A 25,080-nucleotide genomic window follows, 5' to 3' on the forward strand; every position below is an offset into this window, starting at 1 on the left:
GGAAATTTCATTCAATATCATTCAAGATATCGTCGAGAGATGTTTTGGACGATGGTAACAAGTCTGAGGGTTGTTCTTTGACGGTTACAAGGCCTAGGCTAATTGTCAATCCGCCATACTGCACAAAGTAATGTGCACAAAGCAACCGAGAGCACTGAATGTGTCAAAGTCACGTCATGTTGCAACGTGTGATGTCAGTCAGCGGCCACTGACTGAACACGTTAGGTGTCAACTGGCCCGATAGTCACTCCATGGTCTCAGCCATGACACTTTATCTGATGGGACAACCTCTCATCCGTTCTGACAGGTGCTGAGGAGATATTTAGGGTTAAAAAGAAAAGGGAGACTCGGTCTTCATCATCACTGAAATCAACAGCGTTTCTACAATAATGGAGCATGTGTTTGATTCCACTAGGTTTAGGTAGAAAATTAAATACCTTGATGTCGGGCTGATCGCTATGCGGACAAAATAAATATTGATCAATACCTCAATGACTATTGGTGCTTGTGCAAAATACTTTATTTCCACACTGATATATTTATGTAAATATTCATCAATAATGCCTATATAATAACTTAACTGGGTAAAGGCAAATAATAGAACCGAAGTTAGAACAGTCAGGTTAAAACTAGCCATTATATTAATACTTGGAAAGGACAATACGTATGCCACATCACATGATTACGATATCCAAACTCCAGACAATATCAGTGATGATTATATAATATAGGCTAGATATTGGCCAGCCCTAGTAGCATTACCTTGATATGTGCATATGTGCAATCTAGTTTCTCTAATCTAGTTTCTCTTGCATAAGTGTGTTTAGGTCCACATGCTGGGTTTTCGTGTTTACTGTGATATCTGCCTTACAAGACCAATTATTGCTATCCTATCTTTTTTTTCTTGCCATGAGCCTAATGTTGAGAGATTAAACCATGTGGTGTTTTATGCTGTGTTTTTCCCTAGAATGTTCTTCTGGGTCACACATTTAGCTGTATGTATTACAGTTGTGTGGCTCTCAACTGAGGCACGAATCCGCTTCGTCAGGGAGGACATTACCCCACTCGCACAAAACTCAATTCCACATCACCCCATTACGCCTCCTCACTGATTGAAACAGGCTACATTTGCCGGGGTGGCTGCATTGTGTATGTACTCTATTTGCACGGCAGGGCCAAGGCATAGGCATGCACTCGTAGACATGAGAAATGTGCAGCATTGCTTGGTGGGTCGGCAACATACAGTAGCCCATGTAAATGTAAATGGCGTCATGTAATACGCTATTTTCTGTAAATGGAAGATCTCTCTGTTGCAGTTATACCGCTCGTCTGATATGATGTATGCTATTACTACATGATTGATGTACACTTGCCATTACATTAACAGGACAAAATAGTTATTTCGGCAGGGAAGCCAATCGAGATAGATGGCTTGTGGACCTGACCTTAGGATGAACCAAGGGGGTTCTGTTCACCTTGCTCTCGGCTCGGCCATGAGGGTAGAACTGGAATGCTAAACAACCGCAAAGAAAATGTAATGAAATATGGATTGATCTACTCCTGGGCTCTATGACATGGGGCAGGGAGAGGTTTTTATCCCCCATGCAACTGTAGACCTTGTTCTCTCTCCCTTAATGATTTGTACCAACGGGTGACCTCGAGTCTCGACCAGACATTTTGCTTGATTACGGGGTCTGTCTCGCCAGTCTTTTTTTTACCCAGCCTGATGTTAATCCCTCTCCAAACAAATAGGTACCGCTTGTGCTTCTGATCTCAAACAATGTACAGTAAGAAGCTGTCTGGCTGTCATATAATCTAGACAGGATGATTAGGGGAGCTAGTGTTCAAATTACAGTCTTAGACATGCACACACTTAGAAATACACTACAGTGTGTGTGTGTGTGTGTGTGTGCGTGTGCGTGTGCGTGCGTTTGTTGGAGGGGGGGTGTTCTATGTGTTGTACAGTGACACCGTAGCAATCAGTATGACGTTTGCTTTCTGTTCTTCTCAAAGTTGCTGACTCTCAAACACGAGTCGCGACCAGTGATCAATAAAAGGTCATGTAGCGTAACAGAATCTTGGACGAGGTATAATTGAGCGAGTAGAATTCAAGTGTTTCAGACATGCAGTGAACGTGCTGCACACACACACACACATTGAGTCTAGCCCCTGTATTATACTTTAAACACGTGGCCCGTGACTCCGTCTTGTCTCCCCCCTAAGCTCTTGGCTCTGCGGCTTGTTTTGGGAAGATGGATGGAGGTTCATTTGGTTTCATTAGAGCGCCTCTCTTATTTATAGCCCGTCCGTGGCAGGGCCAGGTTGGCCCCATTGTGCCCCTGCGAGGATGTTGGGGGTGGTGGTGTTGATGAAACATTCCTGTGTGTTCAGGCAGGGCGTATTCTCTGAGAAGAGAACGGCTTGTTTAGGGGGGTGTGTGTGTGTGTGTGTGTGTGTGTGTTGGGGAGGTGACAATGCATGAAGCTAGTGCGAGGCCAGCCAGGCCACTGCAACTCGATTCTGCCAGTCCTGCCTAGCTACAGAGTCTCTATTTGAGAAGCTCCTTTCGTCCCCCATGTTAAACTGGGCTGCCTCGGCTTTATTTGTATTGGGCTATGTAATTACACTACTGGCAAGGATGTGGCGCACGCCACTGCGATCTCTTGCTTTGACGGAAATAGAATAAAAGTCGACACAAATGTCGTCTCAACTCAAGAGCGTCACCACTGAGACATGGAATGGAGTGGGTACCTGCTAGACTGCGAACGGAGCCTTTGCTGGTGTCCCCTGGGCTCTGTAAAAACACATACTGTCATATTTAGGGATGCACTCTTTTGAGAAGTTTGCCATTCCACATGGCTCCAATCCCAAAACCTGACCCTACCTTCCTCTCCCCTCCAACTCTTCTGCTCAACCCTAGAGATTATCACTCTGCAACACTGGAGCTGCGGATGCTGTCTGCCTCGTAATTTGATGGCTAATCCCCTGTCTTCTCCCTACAAATCTCCTCCCCGATAAAAGTAGCTGCTTCTACATCAGCAAACACGGAGGGCGGTTGGTGCTGGGTTCAGCTTCCTTGGATCACATTCAAGATAGCCTGGCCCAGCCTGTGTGGTTTCTGGTCTAGAGGGGCCGGTGCCAGCGAGTACAAGGCGGGATCCTATTGGTGCCGGCGTGTCCACGGCGATGGATCCCATTGGTTCACCGATCTGAGTCTCTCTACTCTTCCTCAAGAGTAGAGAGACTACCTCCAACCACTGCAGATGTGCTAGTATATTATTAACATAATATACAGAGTTAAATAACATTTGATTTAAGTCCCGGATTGTAGCTTAAAGGTATATTCAGTGATTTCAAATACCACTTATTTTTTGGGATAATCCTCCCTACTATAGAGTGTGCTGACCATATAAGGAGTTCCTCCCTGTCCCCAGTGAGCCCCTGGGGTAAAAAAGCCCTAGTTTCAGTTTTGGTGGCGGGTGGCAAAGCCTTCATCCAATCAGGATGAGAGGGGCCTTCCTCCAATCATGATCGAGCCTTGGTCCAGTGCACATGCTGTTGGCCTGTTGCACTTCCCCCCACTGTAGAGCGTGCATGTGCACATTTTGTTACCGGGGCGGACTGGGTGGTTTTCCAAATCACCCAAATCACTGAATGCGCCTTTAAGTTTGTAAAGCAAACTTCATAAGCTGCAAGGCCAACAATTACAACCCGGGTAGGCACCGCTTGACAGTTTGATGTAAATTAAATACAAAATAGCATTTTTGAGGGGCGCTACCCCCTCCTATGACCATCATTCCGGGTTTGTGTGAACACAAGCATTGGCTTGTGATTGGCTGATCATCACCCCCCATAGCGATGATTTGATTGGCTGAGCAAAGTACATGTTGAAGATAAAAGTGAGGGCAGAATGATTGAAGACACCAAAAGTGATCGGCCGCAATGACATTTGTGATGATTTTATTGGTTGCACACAGAATGTGATATATGATGATGTATGATAATAAGAGCGCCACTCACTTCACACAGTGTGATTTAATGTTTAATGTTTGTTTTGTCTTGTCACTGAGCAAATCAACATATGATGTCGTATGTCATATGATATCGCGTGGTTGTAAGATGATAAGGGTTGGTAAAGCGCCCCTCACTTCACACGGGTGTGATTTTTTTCACATCTATTTGGTTAATTTTGTGTGATTATAGTCTAGTCTAGTGTACACTGGCCAAAGCATCCAACATGTGTAGTTTATGCTGTCCACAGGTCTGTATGTCCTGTGGCTGACCGTAGTAATGGCAGGGTTATTAGCTGTCAGACATCTCAAACTCTTGGGCTTTAGATGGTTCCCATAATGTTCCTATACACATTCATTAGCTGAATATGTTAGCCTAATGATCAGTGCCCTGCTGCCGTACTAGAGACAAGGCCTCACTTGAAAGGAATACAATTCCTCAGATATCTGTGGACTTATTCCTCAGATCTTACACCAGTCATACACTGGCTATGTGACAAGCCCTTCATTTCATCAATCTTTAGTCATTGTATAAGATTACTGTTGGAAGATTTAGCATGTAGAGTCGACTCCTTATAAGTTATGTATAGAGTCCAGGTTGGCAAAGTTACTTCTTCAATATGTGCAGATCTTCATACATAGTAGTACATAATTCACCAGACACATGTAAATGGACTACATTTATGTAGCGCCTTTCTTCAAACTAAGTGCTTTCAGATGTTTTGATTTTATTTTTTCATATTCACCCATTCACACGATGGTGGAGGAAGAAACCATGCAAGGCAAAGGCACCAACCTGCTCATCGGGAGAAGTTAGGGGTTCAATGTCTTGCCCAAGGACACTTCAACACAGGAGCCAGGAGGAGCCAGGTATCGGCCCGGGAACCTTCCAATACCAAGACGGCTGCTATACCTCCTGAACCACTGTCACAAATTTGACTTGACTATTATTAGCAAAGTTCTGATCTTTCCCAGTGATGGATGGTTAACTTACCAACAATTGGCCAGTGGCAATTTACAGGATGGTATATCCTGTGGTATTGGTATGATAATTTCCTACAAGGCTTTTATTACTACTTCCTGAATGGCTATTCCCCTGTAGCAAGTTGGGCTTGTTGCGGCAGTCTTTTGGAGCCTGTAGATCTGGAATCAAAGGCGACGGTCACATGCTCCAGCATGATCACCTAAGTTTATAACAAGCCACGGCAAGATTACATCAAACCAGCCTGTGGCATTACTACGGCATGCTTTGATGGTGACATCATCGGCTGTGATGGCCTTACATTGGTTGACCTGACAGAGGCACTTTAGGGGGTGGCAGGGTGGGTGGTGCGTTGAGTGTCAGGTCCTGTCCCTGTGTGTCTGTCTAGCGTGCGTGTGATGGCCTGGTGTTCACTCTAATCATTGTCAGAGAACGAGGCAGCGTGTCAGGGAGAATTTGTCTGGATCTTTATTTTCAACACCATGTCGCGGATGCTCAGTCAAACGTCATGAGTCGCACACAAATGAACTGCAGCTTTGGCATGTTGGGAGCTTGTGTGAGTGAGTGAGTCCTCGTATGTGGTTAATCCTGCAAACACGTCCACATGTATCCACACATGCGCCTGCTGTGCACACTGCCCTTGTTCTTATCTCTAGTTTTGGTTTGCCGTTACTGTCAATTACAGAACGTTTTGGCTCTACTTCATTTAATTAATTCATGATTTATTATTTTAATTTTATTTAAGTTTTAGGTAACGAGCATATTTCTTGACAATGAGGACATCATAAAAATAGTTTTCGTCGATAAAGATCATCCATTTTAGCCCAACTTCCTGTTTTAGCTGCAGCAATAAATGTGGGCAAAGCCATTAAACAAGGCTATTTGATTAGTCTGCAAAATCCTACAAACCCAAGTCAGCTCAGGATTTTTTTAGGTGGAATTATACCACCTAGACGAGAGTGTGTGTGTGTGTGTGTGTGTGTGTGTGTGTGTGTGTGTGTGTGTGTGTGTGTGTGTGTGTGTGTGTGTGTGTGTGTGTGTGTGTGTGTGTGTGTGTGTGTGTGTGTGTGTGTGTGTGTGTGTGTGTGTGTGTGTGTGTGTGTGTGTGTGTGTGTGTGCACTTGTGTGTGTGTGTGTGTGTGCACTTGTGTGTGTGTGTGTGTGTGTGTGCACTTGTGTGCGTGTGTGCACTTGTGTGCGTGCGTGCGTGGGGTGCATGAGTGTGCCTTGTTACCAAACGGTTGCTCTACACTGGAGGTAATTGATAGTCTGGAGGTTGTCTCAGCTGCAGGTAAATCCTATGTGCAGCTGCAGGGTGAGGGAGGCAGGGCCAGAGAGTGGGTATAAATAAGTCTACTAAGGACTAACAATTCAGAATAACTAGAGGCATGGTGGGGAAAAGGAAAAACACTGAGAGGTAAGACGGCATGTCCCAAACAGAAGGTTCCTCCCTCACCTCAAGACACCGTTTTCTCGCAGGGCTTAATGTGTGGGCTACACTTAGCACCACCTTTCTCTCACCGGGACTGGCACGTTAGATTTACTCAGGATTCCCTACCCACTTGGTGCACAAGAAGGTCAAAGCACGTACGCTCGTAGTGGCTTCCGCCTCTCTTCCTATATGTTTCCGGATCAGATTAAAAGTCGTTTGACCAGGGGGCTGTAAAGTTGCAGAGAAAAGGGGGTGGGGGGTGGGGGGGAGTGCTGAGTGAGAGATTCATAGGCGGTAATGAGGACATGGTGGAGTGCAGGTCGTGGTGTTGTGGCTCTGGCCTGTCACTATAATGGACCTTCCTATTCAGTCGGCGATCGATTGTGCTACTCACGGCCTCATCCGCCTGTTGTTCCTCACTCTTCCTGTCTGTCAGTCTGCCACCTTGGAGATGGAGGAGCAGGCAGGCACAATCCTTCCCCAGACGACTGATACAGGGGCCAGATATTTTCTCATTACCTGAAAGAGAGTAGCCTGAGGTTACAAGTCCAGGAATGCCAGTGCGATTCTACAGTTTCTTTGGTTAAGGCGATGCAACAGAAAGCCTCAGTCCTGGGGTGGTTGAATTAGCGGTAGCTGCCAGCCAAGTGGTGGCATTTGGTTGTGGTGCCTGGCACGAACTGTAAATCTGACACTTTGGAACTTAACCTTGCCACCTCACACCTGGAGTTCCTGGGGTGTGATCTAGGAACGGAAGGACAAAGGAAGTGTCAGAGTGCTAGAAAGTAGAATCTGCAGAAGAAAGAGGCAGTCTGCTGCCTGTTAAATACTTTGTTAAAGGTAAATGGCTGATCCACAAAGTTCAGGTCGTGTCGCATTGCGACTGAATATGAATATTAATATGAGTTGCCCTGAATGGGGCCACTAGGGTTCATGTGGTTAAGTGCCAACGTTTTAGCTGTGGGCCATAGTAAAGATCAGCTTGCTCTGGTAGTGATAAACATAGGGATAAACATAGGGCCATTATTCTTCTGTTTTATTGCATTGTAGTGTGGTGAATTCATCCCCTGCTGTCCGTTGTGCTGGAACAGGGGACAAGACAGTTGAGCTGAGAATCCCTCATTCTGGTGCCCTTTATCGGCCGTTGCCTGCCTATTCTGCACTCGGCTATTTTACATTTTAAATCCCTGGCCCTCTGGAGAGCGATGGGGATATATAGCTCCATCTGCTCCACCAGACTGGCTCATAGCTCAGACAGAGACAGGAAGAGAGAGAGAGAGAGAGAGAGGGAGAAGGCGAGAGAGAGAGAGAGAGAGAGGACATGATCGCGGGAGGGAGAGGCCGGGGGATAGAGTGAAACGCAGGCTGACAGAAAGACAGAAAGGCTTATTAGAATCTGCCTCCTTTCTGTAGTTAGACACTGTCTGAGAGTATAGTCTTCCAGAGTAGAACGTAGGTAAGGAGCTGGTTTAGGACCTCTGGGATCCTAACCCCCCCCTCTACCCATTTGGAATGTCAGCTCTGCCACTCAAGGCAATTTAGGTCTGAGCAGTTTGACGCAGACCTGGGATCTTGTCCTGTTCAGCGTATAACACAGCGGCATGTTTGCCTCAAGCAAATTCACATTAGATTTTTACCATATATGTTTATATATTTAAAAACGTTCTCGTTAAGGAGTCACTAACCGAGGGTTCCTAACCGAGGGTTCCGAAACCCTGCCTCTCATATGACAGCTCTTCTGTATCCGCCATGTAATTGTGAGCAGCAGTGGAGATCCTTGTTCCCTGCCCCTCTCTGAGAGTTAGCCTAACCCTTCCCTCTGTCAACAATAGGGCTTGTTCTGCTGTACCTTGAACCACACAGGATTATTTTTCCTGTCTCTTTTACATGCACGGTTGTAAGATGAAATAACAAAACTCTTGTGTCAATATACAGCTCCGTCGCCACTTTCCAGCTCACACTGAAGGGGGGAGAGAAGAAATCCCCACAATGGACTCGTTTGTTCTCACCCAGCCAATTTGAAATAAGCCTGGACGAGCACACCTAGTTCTTGCAAGAAATACAAAAACAAAACAAAAGGAAGTGGGACACATTATACTCTGCTATAATAATGACATTCTACTTCAGATCCTTTCTTTCTTTTTCTTTTTTTACACCATGTTCAACTCATTTGATTATACTATATACACTATCATATATTAATGTAGCAGACATTTTAGCCTCCAGCTGTCTGCGATACAGTTCTGTCATCAAGCTCAGGACTTGGTTCGCATGGAGGCCCCAGGAGGTTTCCTGCCGGCCTCTGGCTTCAGTTCCAGGCCGTTACAGTCTATAATCTGGCCTGACACACCAAGATGATTTACAATAGCCAACTAGTCTAAGCGTTGACTGACTAAGGGTAATTGATTTAGAACAGTGAGCACACCTGCTGAAAGGCATGGAGTTCCAGCTATCCATTCATCCCCTTTTATCATCTGCTTGGAAATGAAGGCCCAGTGTTCTCTTCCCTGTGCTGCCTGAAGAATCCTTCCAATCTCATTCTGTATTCCTCCGTAGGTTTAATTAATAACGTTTAAACGTACCTCGGCGGAACGAGAGACTGACTGTCTATTTGAAAGTCAATGTGGTCTCGCTTTTTCCACATCGACTTATAATTATAAATTAGCCTTAAACCTAACACAAATTCTTCTCAATTGATATAAGCTATCAATATTGTTTAAAGTGATCGATCTAAGTGCTCTGGTTCGAGCCGAGACGCAATAGCAAACCTCTGCTCCCAGATCGAGTGAATGTCTTATTTGCCAGCTTTCTCTGCTCACATGCCTCTACTCTTGGGGGGGGGGGGGGGGGTAGTAGTTGTAGTTGCATGGTGGGGGATTTGGGGGGGTTCCAGGCCTTCTGTGCTGCCTAGCCATTTTACGGCACCATCTGTCCACAAATAAACTTTGAAGTGGTGACGTCTTAGGTTAGGGTCTTTCTCGCTTGCCAGCATACATTTTGTTTTGATATATATGCACATCTGCTATGGTGAACGTGTCTGGGTTTATATAGCTAATTTTATCCTCGGCCATGGTACCATTCTTAATCACTCTCAAATAAAAACAGGTTTTTCGACACTTAGCTAGGTATTAGGATGGTTTAGGTATATTTTGAAATACCCAGTCCCAGTTGCCACATGCAATTTATGCAACATTTCAAAAGGGATCATTCTCATGGGTCTTATATGTCTAGGTGTACCAAGTTGGCTCATATCAAATTTGTGTTCTATCATTGTGAGATTGGATATTTGTTAGGAATTCCTAGTCTTTCACAAGTTGTTGACCATATTCATTCCTCTCCAATCACCTGCATAGTTTGACTGCTTTTATTGCAAGCCAAACATGTCCCTTTAGCTGCTGAAGTTTGCGGTTTTGAACAAGGACAATGTTCCATTATGCATGATCAGCTCAGGTGATGTAGGGTTGGTATGCACGGCATTGCTTTTATATGATGCATGTCTGTTTTATATTGAGCCTGCCTTTGATTGATTGCGGGCCCTTTCGCCAAGCACTATGTAGCATAAGCCATTTATTCCTTGCTCTGCAAGTTGACAACGCCAATAATCACTCTCCTATAAATTCAAATGGAAGTGGCACTCTGGTATGTCTGTTCAGCCTTGTGTAATGCATATCACTTTTCATTCCCGGATTGATTTGCAGCTGGAAAAGATTGGTGGTCCCCCAGAGGTGATTGTAAATACCCATTTCATTGATAATTTATAGAGGTCCTTGAGTTTTGTTAAATGTTCACCCAAGCGGACTAAAGGCCAATCGACACTATATCATATGGATGCAGCCTTATATGCCGCGGTCGCTGCATTCTGTTGAGACGTGACTCAGTACTTCAACCAGTCACGACATGATCAGAAGGCCAGCTCAGTAAATCCACTCCTTGCGCTTTGTGGATTCATCATCGTGATGCGTCATCAGGAATGGCTGCTATGTGTACTGTACTATTGCACAATCATTTCAAGTGGCCCTAACTTTTCCTGGTGAATGTTTTACCTGCATCCACAGACACTTAGCTATCACGTCAACACTTTCACTTGAGTTCTACATAATCAGAGGTCAGTGTTCTTTACTTTTGGGTTACCTGTCCTCAGGAAGTGTGCTGTTCTTCTTATCTCTAGGTTTGTCGCACCACTCCATCTTCTTCCCGGCAGTAAAGCGTTAACAATTAACTCGGAGGGAATCGGCTCGTAAACAAAAGCTCTGTAAAGCCCAATAGGTCACAGGACATTACCCTTTCTTTGGTGAATTTCAATGCAGGGCCCTGTTAAGGCCCTGTTAAGGCTATGCACCGTCAATCTTATGGAACTTGGCAGCGTGGTGTCCGGGGGCAGTTTGGAGAGAAGAAGTAATTTCACTTCACTTTCCTTTACACTTTCATTTTCGCTCTGCTGTTGTGCGGAAGGCCAGAGTTTCTCCTTGCAGAGTTTGTCTTTCGCCATGTTCATGGTTGCAAAAAGAACTGTGTGTGTGCGTGCGCGTGCGTGCGTGCGCGCGCGTGCGTGCGCGTGCGTGTGAGATGAACCTTTCAGGGGCAGGGAAGAATCATCAAGGACCGTCACAGCTGTCTGCACCAACACAATCCTTGCACTAACTTTATCACCTTCAGAGATGGTCGTGATTAGCCTTGCACACAAGCCAGTCGTATATCTCATATGCCCCACCTCCCTATGCTCAGGATGAGCCAATAAACGGACGGGGGGGGAGGTTATGGGGGGGTATTGACAGGGCACAGGGCAATGTTAGTTTGGCCGGTAGCGTTCTTACCTTGGGCTGCCCTGCAGCTAGCTGTGTATTGGATTGCTTGTAGTAAGCCGTTTGTGTATGGGTGGTCAAACACACACACACACACACACACACACACACACACACACACACACACACACCGGGGGAGGTTAGTAACACCTGTGCGGCAGGCAGCTGAGGTGGGTGGTCCAAGCAGGAAGGGTATTATTGATTCTACAACCCCCATTACACATTCACTCACTTCTCGGTTATTATTGACCTTAATGGATAAACGGATGGAAAACCAATTAGTTAATTAACAGACATTACGCATGAGACACGTGTGTGCACACACACACACACACACACACACACACACACACACACACACACACACACCATCCACCAGAATCCAGATTGGCATTTTACAAAGATGTAAGGCATCACACAACCTCACAAGGACAACTCTCTCGCACGCTCTCGCTCTCGCTCTCTCTCTCTCTCTCTCTCTCTCTCTCTCTCTCTCTCTCTCTCTCTCTCTCTCGCCCTCCCCACATCGCGGCAGACAATGCCTCCCTGTGAGCTGAGCCGCTCACTTGTTTTTTTTTCTCCACACTGCAGCATTTCCACTTTTCATAGCCCCCCCCCTCCTCCTTCCACAAGCATCACCACCACCACTACAGACAAGCCACAGCACAGCCAACACACACGGACGCCAAGTGTCCCACGGTATATCCGTGTGCAGCTGGGAGGCACCCAGCTGCACCAGTATAAATAAGTAGCAAAATAAATAGAGGAGAAACACGGCTCTAGGAACGCATCTCATTGAAGATGAAAAGCATCTGCCTCTCCCTGGCATCTGCCGTGAAAGATATGCCCAGTCCTCAGCCAAGGGTTTGGAGCACAGCGAGTGGCCAAGTCTACTCACTCACTCACTGTCTACCTACTGACTCGCACCAACGCTAGGCTGGTGCACATTTTAAAAAACAATAAACTTTAAGCCCACCAAACTTTCTGTGACTTACGTTCATTTTAAACTTGTGCAATAACTTGGAAAACGTATGTCTTTAAGATTCCGGTCGTGAAGTGGTGGGTGTGATCCAGCTCCTGAGGCATACTCAAGCTGTGTGATTGTTTGTGCCCCCCCCCCCCCCCCCCCTTCTCCCCCTATACTGCTAGCTTATATATCAATAAGCTGCTTTCTCATTACCAGTGATGGTGGAAATGCAGTCCCCAAAAACAGATTTTGGGGTTGTTGACTTTTTGGTTATATTGCGTTAAATTACTTTAGCTACCCTCCGGGTATTTTCCACAGAAGACTACATACTGGGAAGAGCGAAGTTCTGCTTGATACAATCACAGCTTGAACTTTCACTCGGTGACAGATTGAGTCAGCACCGCATGTCTGGAAATTCCATGGAGGTGTTGGGTCCCACATTCAAAATGCAGTCGATAGATTTTGAAACATCCAAAACCCGTTTCCGTTTCATGACTCAGAGTGACGAGGTGCTAGCCACTGATGGCACTTGTCTTCAGACGTGCCAAGGCGAGCCATTACCATTCCGACACCGTGGCTCACAACGTTTCCTCACATCATCTCCCGTTCCCCATCCCTCGACTTATTTTCCTCGCTAGGCAACTTGTCAGAGGAGATTAAAAGAGCATTCAGACAGAAAGAACTTTCACATTTTTGTTTTGCCTCGTTAAAATCTCTCTCTCTCTCTCTCTCTCTCTCTCTCATAGTCGTATGTTTTCCTTGGACCTGGCTTATAAAGTTGTGTGTGTGTGTGTGTGTGTGTGTGTGTGTGTGTGCGTGTACTATTTAAATAGTCTTCAAAGAAAATGCTGGTATTTGTCCCAAAGTGACTGCAAAAAAATGTAAATTAATATAATTTAAGTAAGCATATATAACTTGCTGTTTTCACACTTGCTTTGGCACTTGCTTTGGCAATGTAAACATATGTTTTCTCATGCCAATAAAGCTCCTTTGAATTGAATTGAATTGTGTGCATGGTGTGTGCGTGTGCTGGAAGACGTGCCTGGCATTGTGTCTCTGTTTCCCCGTGTATTGAAATAGCCACATGAGTAATGGCCTGCTTAACACCTCCACAGGCTTAAGAAAGGAGGTTTGCGTTCTTTTTGTTCTCCTCTCAACTGGTACTGGAGGCATTGTTTCTCTGGCACTCTTACCTTATTTAGCTAAACTGTATATAGTAGAGTTCAGCTGGCCTCCCACCAGGCCTCCAGATATTTCACATTGTTAGTAGCCGCCTTGTTTCTGTTTGCCCAAAATATCGGCGATCAGCACTGTTCACACTCTGTTGTTCACACTCTGTTGTTCACACTCTGTTGCAAAGTGAGCGGTGAGATAGAACAGAGTTGGAGCTGGAAAACTTTTAATTCAATTGCAATCGACCTCCCGTGAAAGCTTTCTACAGAAACGTTGTGAGGGAGCCCTTGAAGACCAAAGTGGACCCACACTACCACTACTTTCTCAAACTTTTCTCTTTAGTGTGTTTTTCTTTTGTTGTGCTGTTTTGTTTGTTCGCTCTGGAACCTTCATGGTGCTATCGTTTTAATTCAAAGAAAAGAGAGATATTGTTCCTTACCATATAGCGTTGCTTTAAAAAACATTCAATTACACAGATGGCCGTGGTGGGCAACAGCATGTGGATGAGAAATGTTGTGCAATTTATTTGGTTGCATGGTCAGGCTTGTCAGGGTGCAATTTTCTTCGCCCTTAGAGAGTGCAGTTCTGACCGTAAGTTCAGTTATCTTATGAAGCCATTCTAATGCCATGTCATATAATGCTGGTCGACATCTAATAAAACATATTTTTTCTATTCAGTGTAATAAGTAAGCTGTCAGTTTACTAGAAGTATATCTTCTCCGTTCGTGGGCTGTGTAAGGCTGTGTAAGGCTGTGTAAGGACTGTAAGCCATAATTAACTTAGACCTAAATAATACATTAACCCAGCTCTCAATTATAAATCTTATGAAAGCCTTTGTCATTTTTATTTTAAGATGACATTCATTCTAGAGTATCAAGCTGGCAGTTTAGACAGTGAAGGAGTTAATGTGCCCCACGTGGCCCACTCCTTCCCATCCTAAATCTCATAAAAAGATAAAATATTGCTGCTTTTGTGATTTTGTTTTAAGACAGCCTTCACTGGAGAGTGGCGGCCTGTGTTCAGACAGTGTAGCCATCCTGTTCGTTCAAGAGCTTGGTTAATCATGGTTAATTTGTCCAACACCTGCAACCACTTTACCAACCAACCGTATCTCCCTCGGGAGAGGTATGTTGTGTGCGTGCTAAGTGTTCAGTGTTGCGTGTTGTCATTGGGTGAGATCACAGCACTTTGCATGATTTGAGCCCATCTGGAAGGCAGTGTTTCAATATCTTAATGGGGAACATTACGTGGGCGGTTGTCCCCGGGGACTCCGTCTCGGCCTCTCGAGAGGTCCCCTTGTTTTTGTGGCAATCTCTTTTGTAATGATGACGCTTTGGTTGGTGTCATTCCTCTGTCCTGACCTCACCTTCTATTCCAGTATTATGAAAAGGGGGAGAGAGATGGGGAGTGACACGCGGCAAAGGCCATCAGGCTCGGGAGTCGAACCCGCGGCATGCCGTTTGGCTGGCTTGGCAGCCTAGGTGCCTAGACAGTTGAGCTAACCGTCCGGGTGAAATATCTTGTTTTGATTGTTGTGATGCTTACTTTTTTTATATATATATTTTTATCTCACAATTTTTGGAACCCATTTTTCACCCATTGCCAATTGCCTAAGCTATAATCCTGGGTGCTACTCTCCAATGTGCCAATGCTTCCTTCAATGCATGAGGAGTGAACTTACCTTAGCTTCTTTAATACCACCTGACAGGGGGGAGTTTCCCCGGTAGGATGTAACGCGTGGAAAGAACTCTTCAGACTCTACCTCTCCCCTTTCTTTGTATCACTTCTTAACTGCCTATTCTGACAGATGCTATACTTATACTTGACAGATGCTATACTTATACTCAAAAATAGAAGATCTACAAGTTCAGTGCATCATAGAACTTTGTGAACTTGATGATGCCATGGATCCCTATTTGGGTGCCAGTGGTTTATACTACTATTAGAATTTCCTAAATGCATAAATTGTGTGAATTGTTATCCTAATATATATTTTTTTCTCCTTCTGTTTTCTCTTCCTAGGTGTTAGTCTTTGATCGTGTGACATTGGGAAGTGTCTAGTTGGGGGGGCGGGAGGAAGCAGTGCCAACCTGGAACATGGTGCCTAACATTCACCTGTCAGTGCCCCTCCTGCCCAGAGGGGCGGCGCCGTTCCTACTTCTACTCAGCTACATGGTGTTCTCCTCTCAGGCTGACAGTAAGTAAATGACAACTCCTCCTTCATATTTCAGTGGCATTACCGTTGCTCAATGGTTTTATCTTCTAGCGAATTATTTTGAGTAACGAATGATAATATAGTAGATAGTGTGGTTTGTCAGACTTCATTTGAAAATAACTTGTCATACATACATATTTTATGACCAGTTACAAGACTACAGTATATCCCTTGCTGCAGATGCTCTCCTCTTAAGTGCCTGTCATTTTTGTATTGCTATTATTAGCTACATTGTTGGATTTTTAGGGAGCAAAGAACGCATGCTGTTCAGTTTCCCACTCACTTTTAGCACTGCAATATATGAAAATATATAGTGAATGTTTTGTTTTTTACCCGAGATGCAGAATTTGTAGTGAAAAGACGAGTATAGTGCAGTGAAGCGCTCTCATTGGCCCCTAGTGCCCCGCTGTCGATCTGAATGAAGGTTGCAACTGCAAGACGGCGCTCAGAAAAATATGTGTCACTGTTGCTGGGGTCCCGCGGGCCTCTGGAGCGGCCACAAGGCAGCACCCTTCCGAAGACAGGGTCAGGGACAAAATTAATTCAACACATGACCTCAGCTACGACGCTGTCACAGGGTCACTGTAATTCAATTAGACCCCCCCCCCCCACCACCACAACCATCCTCCAGGCCCAACCCCTGTACGCCAAGGGCCGGTATGGATTGGTTATGTTTTACCCTTTGCCTTATTCTTGCACTTCTCGCCCAGCACCATCACTCTTTTCCTGTCTGTGCCTGTACTCTCCAGATTTTAACACGGCATCAGCACCAGCATGACCTTGCAGCGTGGAGCATAGTTTTATACTACTGGTTTTTGTTATGTTTTTAATTGACATAGTCTGGAAAAGACATTCATAATGTAATGTAAAAAAAAGGGGCGCTCTTATCATCATACATCATCATACAGCCAATCAGCTGAGCACATTCCGTTCTCATACACGCAAGCACACAACGCTGTGCATAGGATGGGCTAGCGCCCAGTGTTTTCAGCCATCTTTTGAAAGGACAGATTTATTTACCAACTAGATTTACCAAACCAAATGTATTTTCATAATGTCTAGTCTATGTGGAGGGGCTTCAGTGTGGACTTTCTGTCCTCTTCATGTGTATCTCGTCTTCGTACTGTACGCCTTTCTGTCTCCAACTAGGGCAAGACCCCTTTGGTCCTTAATTACAGTAATCATATTTACGGATAAAAAGACTGTCAGGCCTTTTAATTAACAGACAGAGATTGTCTGTGCAGCGACAAACTGGCACTGGCAATTCTGTGAAAGGACACCCAAACACTGAGCCAGCAATAAGCAAATGAGAGAGGAACTGGCAGATTGCACTATGCGCAGAAGATAAGGCTGTCTTTGTTAGCGAAATGGCTCATTAGAAGAATGACCAGCGCTGCATCGTTTAACCTACAGTTGTATGTTAATGCCAGCCTCCCTGGGAACAGGCCCAAACCTACTATTACCTAGACTGTAGTGCAAACAGACATAGAATTAAAATAAGACAGCAGCAGAAGGGGGAGGTGGGTAGCTACCACAAATGGCGGGGTTGTGCACATTTGTTGCCTGTAATTTGTATGGCTCTCCGTTATGCGAATATGATAGTCCTGCTTTGCGATTCCCCTGAATTACAGAGCACATTGCAGACAGATTTTTTTTCTTCTTTTTTTTTTGGGTGGGGCGCCTGGCAAGGATCTGATTACTGGGATTCTGTCTGTCTACCGATAGCAGCTTACTATATGATCTCCCGACAAACTCAGTCTTCGTCTCTTACGGATTCAATACTCCAGCTTTTATATTTACAGCGTGCAGCGGTTCGTTTTTCTTACATTGGATGGTTATAAATAGATAATAGGATAATAGCTATTCTGGTGTCCTGCAGTTTTGCAGTTCATGAGAACAATATAGGCCCAAACAGGGTCTTTATGACGGTCTATCATGGATGACATGTGTGCCGGTACACAGCCATCACTGGAATCAAGTGTTCATGGTCAGCCCGTGCGTGCTAGGCCTTATATTGCTTTCGGCTGCCCCGTGCATGAAAGGTGACTTAGTATCGCTGCAATCCTTCTACCTGTATGATTGCTATAACAGTTCAGCTAGCACTATTGATCAGACACGGATCAAATGGGCGTGAAAGACACCCTCCCCTCCCCCACCCACCACCAGCATCAATACTATGGCCCTATGACATCATTCCTGTATCGCCATAGACTAGTCCCACAATACATTGTGATTACTCCGAGTGCTGATCTCAGACGTCCCATCGATCCCTGGGGAGCCCGGCCTAATCAAGCAGCCCTCTATATGGCCTCCCCTCATACACAATAGACCACCTCCCCAACAAGGACAGCTTCAAAGTCACACACATCCAGCACTTAAATGTAATGGTTATCTTTTTGTTGTGCTGTCATTGTGAGTTATTTCATTCGCTTTAATGCACTTTTGATGTATGTCTCTCTCCCTCTTGCGTTATAATCTTGGGTGGCTTTTCATGTGAGCCTCGGTGAGACCGCGGTTGTCTCTGTGTGCCCCCCGGCTCCCTGAGGCAGACGGATTACTGCCAGCATCCTAATTAGTTTGATAAGGTTAAAGTGTCTTTACTGAACCCACGGTGTCAACCCTTTGGCCTGCAAACCAAATGAATTGTGAATACTTAGCCTTAGAGAGAGAGGTAATTGCTCCATGGTTAGAACGTGGTACTAACTAGCCACGCTTGTTTCCCACTGGGGCTACCTATTCTAATGGCTACAATAAAAAACAATTACCATCCAAAAGGTATTTCTGAAGTAGATGGCATAATATACTCTGTGTAGACTACAAGCCATTTTCTAAATTGATTATGCATTGTTTGACCTCAGACTGGAGTGCTGCTGGGGGGGGGGGGGGGGGGGTATGGAGAGGAGTGGTGGGTAGGATGGAGGCCTCTAAATTAGATTGTGTTTTTAAGTGTCCATATGGTCACCCGGTTCAAAAAAAGAAAATTGACGGGATGGAAATTGATTCTTTTTTAATTAAAAGTAACCATATCCACCTTGGAGAACCACTTGGAGAGTAATGCTGTTAGCACACAGCTGTGGTCCACACCGATCACGCAGACACATGGGGTGGCGGGTGCTTGAGGTCTGAAATACTAGGAAATTCAACACAATACACAAGGAAATACAATAGGGGAACTGGGGAAGGGGCATCTGTGTATGGGGGGAGGGGGGGGGGTGGGGGTGATGAAGGAAAACAGCAGAAACAGAAGGGAACAAAGGAGAGAATCTTTCACGTGCCACCCTGACGAGTCAGAACGGCGTATGAGAGGAAGGGGTCGACAGAGGTTAATGATCTGAGATTAATAGTTTAATTAGGAAGCTCAAGAGCAGAGCCAAAAGCAGTCGCTGACACCCTTCTGCTGTGGCCTGGATTGAGCGCTGCTGGCATCAGATGACACGATACAGTGGTGTCCTTCCACAAAGGGCAGAGGAAGTAATCATCATCCGGGACTTTTAACCCATTCAGGCCTGACGTCGAAATTTAAAAAAAAAAAGTTTTCTAAATCATGACAATTTTCGGAAAGATTTGAGGCACATTTTAACGATTTTTCAAAAATAGCAGACCTACAAGTTCATAGCGCGCCACTCGGTGGCGCGCTATGAGCTTGTAGATCTGCTATTTTTCAATAGCTAAATTATAACAATGTTTAAAACACCAAAAGGGGTTCCCGCCCAAAATGGGTTAATGGTTAATGTGGTTAAACGCTAACGTGACATGGATGCGTTCCAGGTCTCAATGGATTAAATTCTCTCATTATGGATATACTGGCCACTTTACATGTATGAGAGTATCTGTCCTTACATATAAAACATACCCTTACATGAAACCTACAAAGAAACACTATAGCATACAAGGATCAGTTACACACACTCGTGTGAAGTGAGGGGCGCTCTCAACATCATACGTCGTCATCATACATCACATTCCGTTCTCAGCCAATCAAATCATCACAAAAGTCATTCCGGCCAATCTCTTTTGGCATCTTCGGCAAAGCGTTTCCTTTTTTGAGTGGTGGAACCACTCCCTTACGGAGCTATGTGTGTGGGTTGGGTGGCTGGGTGGGTGGGTGCGTCTGAGCACGAAAACAGCATGGTTGTTTTCACCACCTGTGCGCAACCTAACACATTAACTGTATATATGGTGATTTCGGGTGTGCCAGTACAATACAGTGACAGTACAGTACAGGGACCCCCACACGGTAACTCTGTCATTTCTCAACCGTTTCGGACGCTGGCGGCTCGCCGGAATCGGGCCGGCACCCTGCGTTCCTGTGGGTCTGGACCCCCCTCCCCCTCAGGGACCCCCACACGGAGTTGCACCACTCACTTCACACTGGTGTGATTTTTTTCTGTCAAGTTACAGCCGCACTCGAGCGTCATTTCCATCCACCAGCTGTTTAAAAACCCAGAAGAGGCGCCTGCTCTAGGCGGCATCTTGCCGCCTCTTGTCGCGTATGTCTGGTTACACAGTCTTCACATGTACTTTGCCCAGCCAATCAAATCATCTCTATGTGGGTAATCAGCCATTCACAAGCCAATGTTTGTGTTTACACAAACCCGGAAAGCTGGGCATAGGAGGGGCTAGCACTCCTCAAAAACATATGTATGAATGTACTTTAAAAGGTTTTTCTCAAAAGGCTGAGGAGAAAATGTTCGCCTCAATTCGATTGAGGCGTCTAAACTGCGTGATTTTGTCTCATGGATTATTGATGTCCCACTCTTCGCCACTGTTTTTGGGAGGTTTATTTTCGCCTTCCACCATAAAATGTTTACAGAGCATCAGTGGTACTTCCAGAACCCAGACTGAAGTGCTCCCATTTACAACTTCTGGACATGTTACCACGGCACACTATGTATATTGTTTACTCATTGAGAGTCCTCTAAGGCACATTTACAGGCATTTCAATGTACATACAGCCTGTGGACATGGCACAGCATATATAAACTCAGCTAGCTCTCAAGAGGGATCTATCGTGTGCGCACAGATCCACCTAGACTCCTGCAAGATTCTAAATCCAAAGCAAAGCCACAGATAAAGTGCCTGTGGATGCCAGTTAAGCCAGACGCTGTTTGTTGCCCCCCTCATGTCAGAAAATGTAGGGGGCGGGTCTCCACGGAAGTACTAATCTAGGGGAGGATAACTAATGAGGTTACTGGGGTCGAACAGGGTCACGGGGTGACTGATGATGACGTAACCCCAAAGTAGGGTCTCTGAGTGGACTGGGAGCCACATCTGCAGCGGAGCCCCCGAGCCTCCTTTCACTCTCCCCCTTGCTGCTCCTTAATACCCACCACCCACCCCCCCTGGGGAACACTTAGCATTTCCCCTACACCAGTCGATCAATGACAGGGGCCGAGCCAAGGTGACCGCTGGCCTTTAACCGCTGGCATTTAACTAAGCCCCCCAGCAACTCCCTTCATTCTCCTAACAGACACTTTTTTACAGTCATCATTTGCATCACAAAGGCCTCCAGCAGCATCATACATATTCAAACCACATTCAAAATGCAAGTTTTCTGTCCCTTTTCATATTTAGTTTTGCATTCAAGTGGTCCCGCTGTTGAGTTTCAATGCTCACACAGATCTTCAGATGTCAGCAGTTGGGTGTCCTTCACTGTGTGAAATGGAAAAGTAGCTCTCATATTTAATGAGCTCATTTATCATAAATAAGCTAAATGAACATTGAGTATAACTCTGTATGTAGCCCAGGGGTTGTTTAGATGAGGTCTACACTTCACTGTGAACATTAATGACTTTGTTTTGTAGGATAGGCCCATATATACATTAGACACCCCCCCCCCCCCCCCCCCCCCAACCTGTTCACTGGAGAGTGAGAATAAGAATATATTTTGTAGGGCATTCTCTACCTCAGTTGTTCTTTGACACCGTTATTCCCCAAACAACAAATGATTGCACTTTGCGCTGAGGCGGTTAGATTTACGATGGGAAAATCATTAGGCCTTATTGCTCACCCTCATTGCGGTACCCTTGTTATTTCTCTCAAAATGGCCACTTATGTGATCTTATGAGATTTAACAATGCAGGTGATTGTTGTTCTTGTCTCAAACATTGGAGATGGTGTTTGAAGAGATTGTCCTCCTAAGTGTCTGCCTTTGTCTCTCCTCTCCCTTTTAAACTCGCCGCCTTAACCATGGGGATGACAGGAGAAGCCACAGGTAATGAGTCACGCCAGAATAGACAGGGCGGGCGCCAGTTTAAATACCGCAAGTAATGCAAAACCTCAGGCTTCCCTATCATGTGATACCACTCAGCCCACTCATTACCGTCTAGGGCCCACGTCCTGGCCATCAAAAAGGTCCACAAAGGAGCGTTTATCCGTTTTTTAAACAACTCATCTTCCCAACGCTCCCAACCCGCACAACGTCACCACCGCGTATTGGAAACATTCTCTTTCACTGCCTCAACATGATGATGGCATAGTCAGTGGCAGAAGCACAAGGGCGGGGCTCCGTCTTGTGAGACACTTCTCTGGTTTCATAATGAGCTTGTGAAGATGAAAGTCATTACATAAATGTTGCTCACACTGGGAGGAGAGGAGCGATGGGTAATTGCACTCAGAGTTTATGTTCTTCTCCACTGTCGTGAATAATTCACCGAAGGCTGGACGGCCCAGATAGAAAGCCTTTCTTCATGATCCAGAGATGGATTGAAAGTTTGATGTTTCTGACTTTCTTTATATTAATTGTTTCTCTACCCGCCTCCTCCTTCAATAGGTGTAATTCCCTTTTTGCGTCAAACATCTCCATGAGATGGAGTCTATTTTGATAAAGCTGTATCAAAGGCTTGAGGTTACAGACATCACTACATAAAATAGCTTATTTGATGGATTATACATAGATCCAGTTTAACGATGGCATTATGTCTTCTCGTGGTGATAGTGGTGATTTAGATTCAGGTCTAATTTGCATGCACTCTGAGAGGTGTTTGTTATTTGCAACACAATTTGTAACAAGAACGACATGCTTATAATGCTCAGCTGCAAAACAGAAACGAAGACAGTCGCAAACATGATGTTTATTGGTTTAAACAAACAGCCTGAAGTGCAGTTGACTTTATCGTGGTAAATAACTTGCAAAGGAGGCAGCTTTATGTGGAATTAATTGTGAGCAAGTTGCCTGCTAATGGCCTGAAAAGGCTTTAATGGAAGTGTTCCATTAAAACAACCAGTGCTGATACCATCAGACAAATTTCCACTAAGTGTGCTCGTGAAAATGATAACTTGCTAATCCATTATTAATAAGAATTAATGCTTTGCACTCATGCCTCGTGCATATCGATCCCTGATACTCTCTTCACCAGAGCAGCTCTCCGTGGGCGGCCGTGCAGATGCTCCTTCTTTTGCCACAACAACACTGTCATTTAGCCCAGACTTCCTGCTGCCTCCGCATTCATTACAAGCCTCTTTCTCCGAGGCTCCTGTCAAGGTAGATGTGAACACTGTATTACTGTCTGGGAAAAATGCCATCGCACCCATAGTGGCTGGAGTTTGGCCAAGCGGCATAATAAAACAATATAATGATAAATATTGTAGTAAACCTCTTTCCTTTTTTTAGTATCCTCCTAAAACATGACCCCTGTACTTGCCCCTTTGCACAATGGCTGTAATATGACACATTTTCTGCTGGCTTCTTCCTCATGCAAACACTCGTTCATCACCTCGTCCTGTCCTCGGTGTCAACAGATGCATGATGGGAAAGGTCACAGGGCAATATGTATGTTGACATTATGTTCCCGGTCACCTGTTCCAACACCTCCATTTGTTTGGTTAAGACGAAAAGGGCTATTGCAACACGAGAGTAACTTGGGAGGTCAAGAACTCCCATGCCTTTCAACATGCCAATAACCTCTGAACTCACAAGTCGCTGCCGCAGGCATCAGGTGAACCTGGGAGAAGCCTCCTGCCGCCCCTCCCTATGCATGCACGCCACAACCAGCGGCTGTTATATAGACTAATGTGATCTAACCCAGGAATCTATGCAGATTTGTCGATCGCTCGACCCGCAAACTAATCTGATCTGAGAAGCAAACAAGAGGGCCTGTGGGCGTGTGAGAAAACACACCCACTTGTGAATGCGGTGAATGAGCGATATCGGCTTGTGGATAACCTTCGAGCCCTGAGGCAATGACCCCTTTGCAATCAACACTGTGCCTTAACGGGTTGGGTGATGCTGCAGAGTTCCTTTGCCAGGCGAGAGGTGCAACCAAAAAGAGGAATGGTGTCAAATTTGTAGTGGTGAATGTGAGAAATCAAACGCGTTGGAGTACAACTCCCTACTGGCAGGAGCTAGCAGAGAGGAGACACTGCTTTTTTTTCTTTTTTGGGGGGGACTAGCCTACTCATCGCCGCCATTGTGTTTCATGTGACAGCGGCATGTCTGACAGTCAGGAAAATGGGACATTGGCAGACAGGGGGGGGGGGGGGACGGGGGGAAACAACAACTAAGTCTGGATTTTGCCGCTCTGAGAAAAGCGCTGACAAAACCCACTGGCTTGATATCCTCTGCTGCCAGCAAGAGGCAAAACTGATGGAGGAAAATGAACTCTGCAGAGTTTTGCTGTTGGAATAAACGTTGCTGCCCTTTCGGTTGTAAGATCCAGCATTAACCCCCGTCCGCAGAGTCAGGCACTTCGGGGTCACAGCGGGCTGCCTCTGAAAGCTGTTTTTTGTGATCGTGTGCTCAGCGAGATGTGGATTAGTGGACATTGACAGCTCCAAATTTTGCCGGCCCTGAAGTCAAAGGTCAACAATCAAAATCCAGTGGGGGAGATATGGGAACTTGTTTAAGAGGATTAATGGCTGTAGGGCTCAGCGAGGGACATTGTAGCCCTATGCTACATTGATCCCCTTTAAAACGCTTTCTCCAAACCAAGGGATAGCATGTATGCATTGCTGCTGGTCCATGTGTTTAGTCTCACATGGTCTGATATCATCTATTCCAGCGACTGAGTAGTGTTGATTTTGACAGCAAATTTTGATTTAGTTTTAGTCGTAGTCTTTTGAATAAAATGTAATTAGTTTAGGTCACATTTTAGTCATTTGAAAGGTTTTAGTTTTATTCTAGTTTTCGTCGACTAAATATCATCAATATCAAAAATGTATTTTGGCAGGCCTTGATAGCGTCATAATGGCAGATTTGACACTTGAAAATAGCAGATCTACAAGCTCACAATGTGTCGCAGCAAGACGCATTGTGAGTGTAAAATGCCGTATTTCACTTATCTCTTGTCTACCGGTAAATTTGTTGACGAAATTGCCAATATATTTAGTCTCATCTTGGTTTTCATTTAGTTTTCGTCAGTGAAAAAACTTTCGTCATATTAGTCGACAAAATCAATACTGCGACGGAGGGTCTGAAGTCCAAGGTTGTACATCATGAAAAGCTTAGCCATTCAAATCTGGATATCACATTTGTGACCTCTTCTTCGTCAATCACATCACG

At 45.2% G+C, this 25,080-nt stretch overlaps 1 protein-coding gene across 1 annotated transcript in view; it reads left to right on the forward strand.

The window, feature by feature from the left end:
* The window catches only part of ptprfb (protein tyrosine phosphatase receptor type Fb), a 208,724-nt gene that overhangs the window by 65,919 nt on the left and 117,725 nt on the right, over positions 1 to 25,080 (forward strand). Inside the window, exon 3 of the mRNA XM_079529334.1 lies at positions 15,389 to 15,563. Coding sequence (XP_079385460.1) covers positions 15,464 to 15,563 — 100 coding nt within the window. The 5' untranslated portion in view covers positions 15,389 to 15,463. The remainder of the gene's footprint in view (positions 1 to 15,388; positions 15,564 to 25,080) is intronic.

The sequence above is a fragment of the Electrona antarctica genome (assembly GCF_951216825.1).
Source record: "Electrona antarctica genome assembly, chromosome: 19".
In the NCBI taxonomy this organism is placed as follows: domain Eukaryota; kingdom Metazoa; phylum Chordata; class Actinopteri; order Myctophiformes; family Myctophidae; genus Electrona; species Electrona antarctica.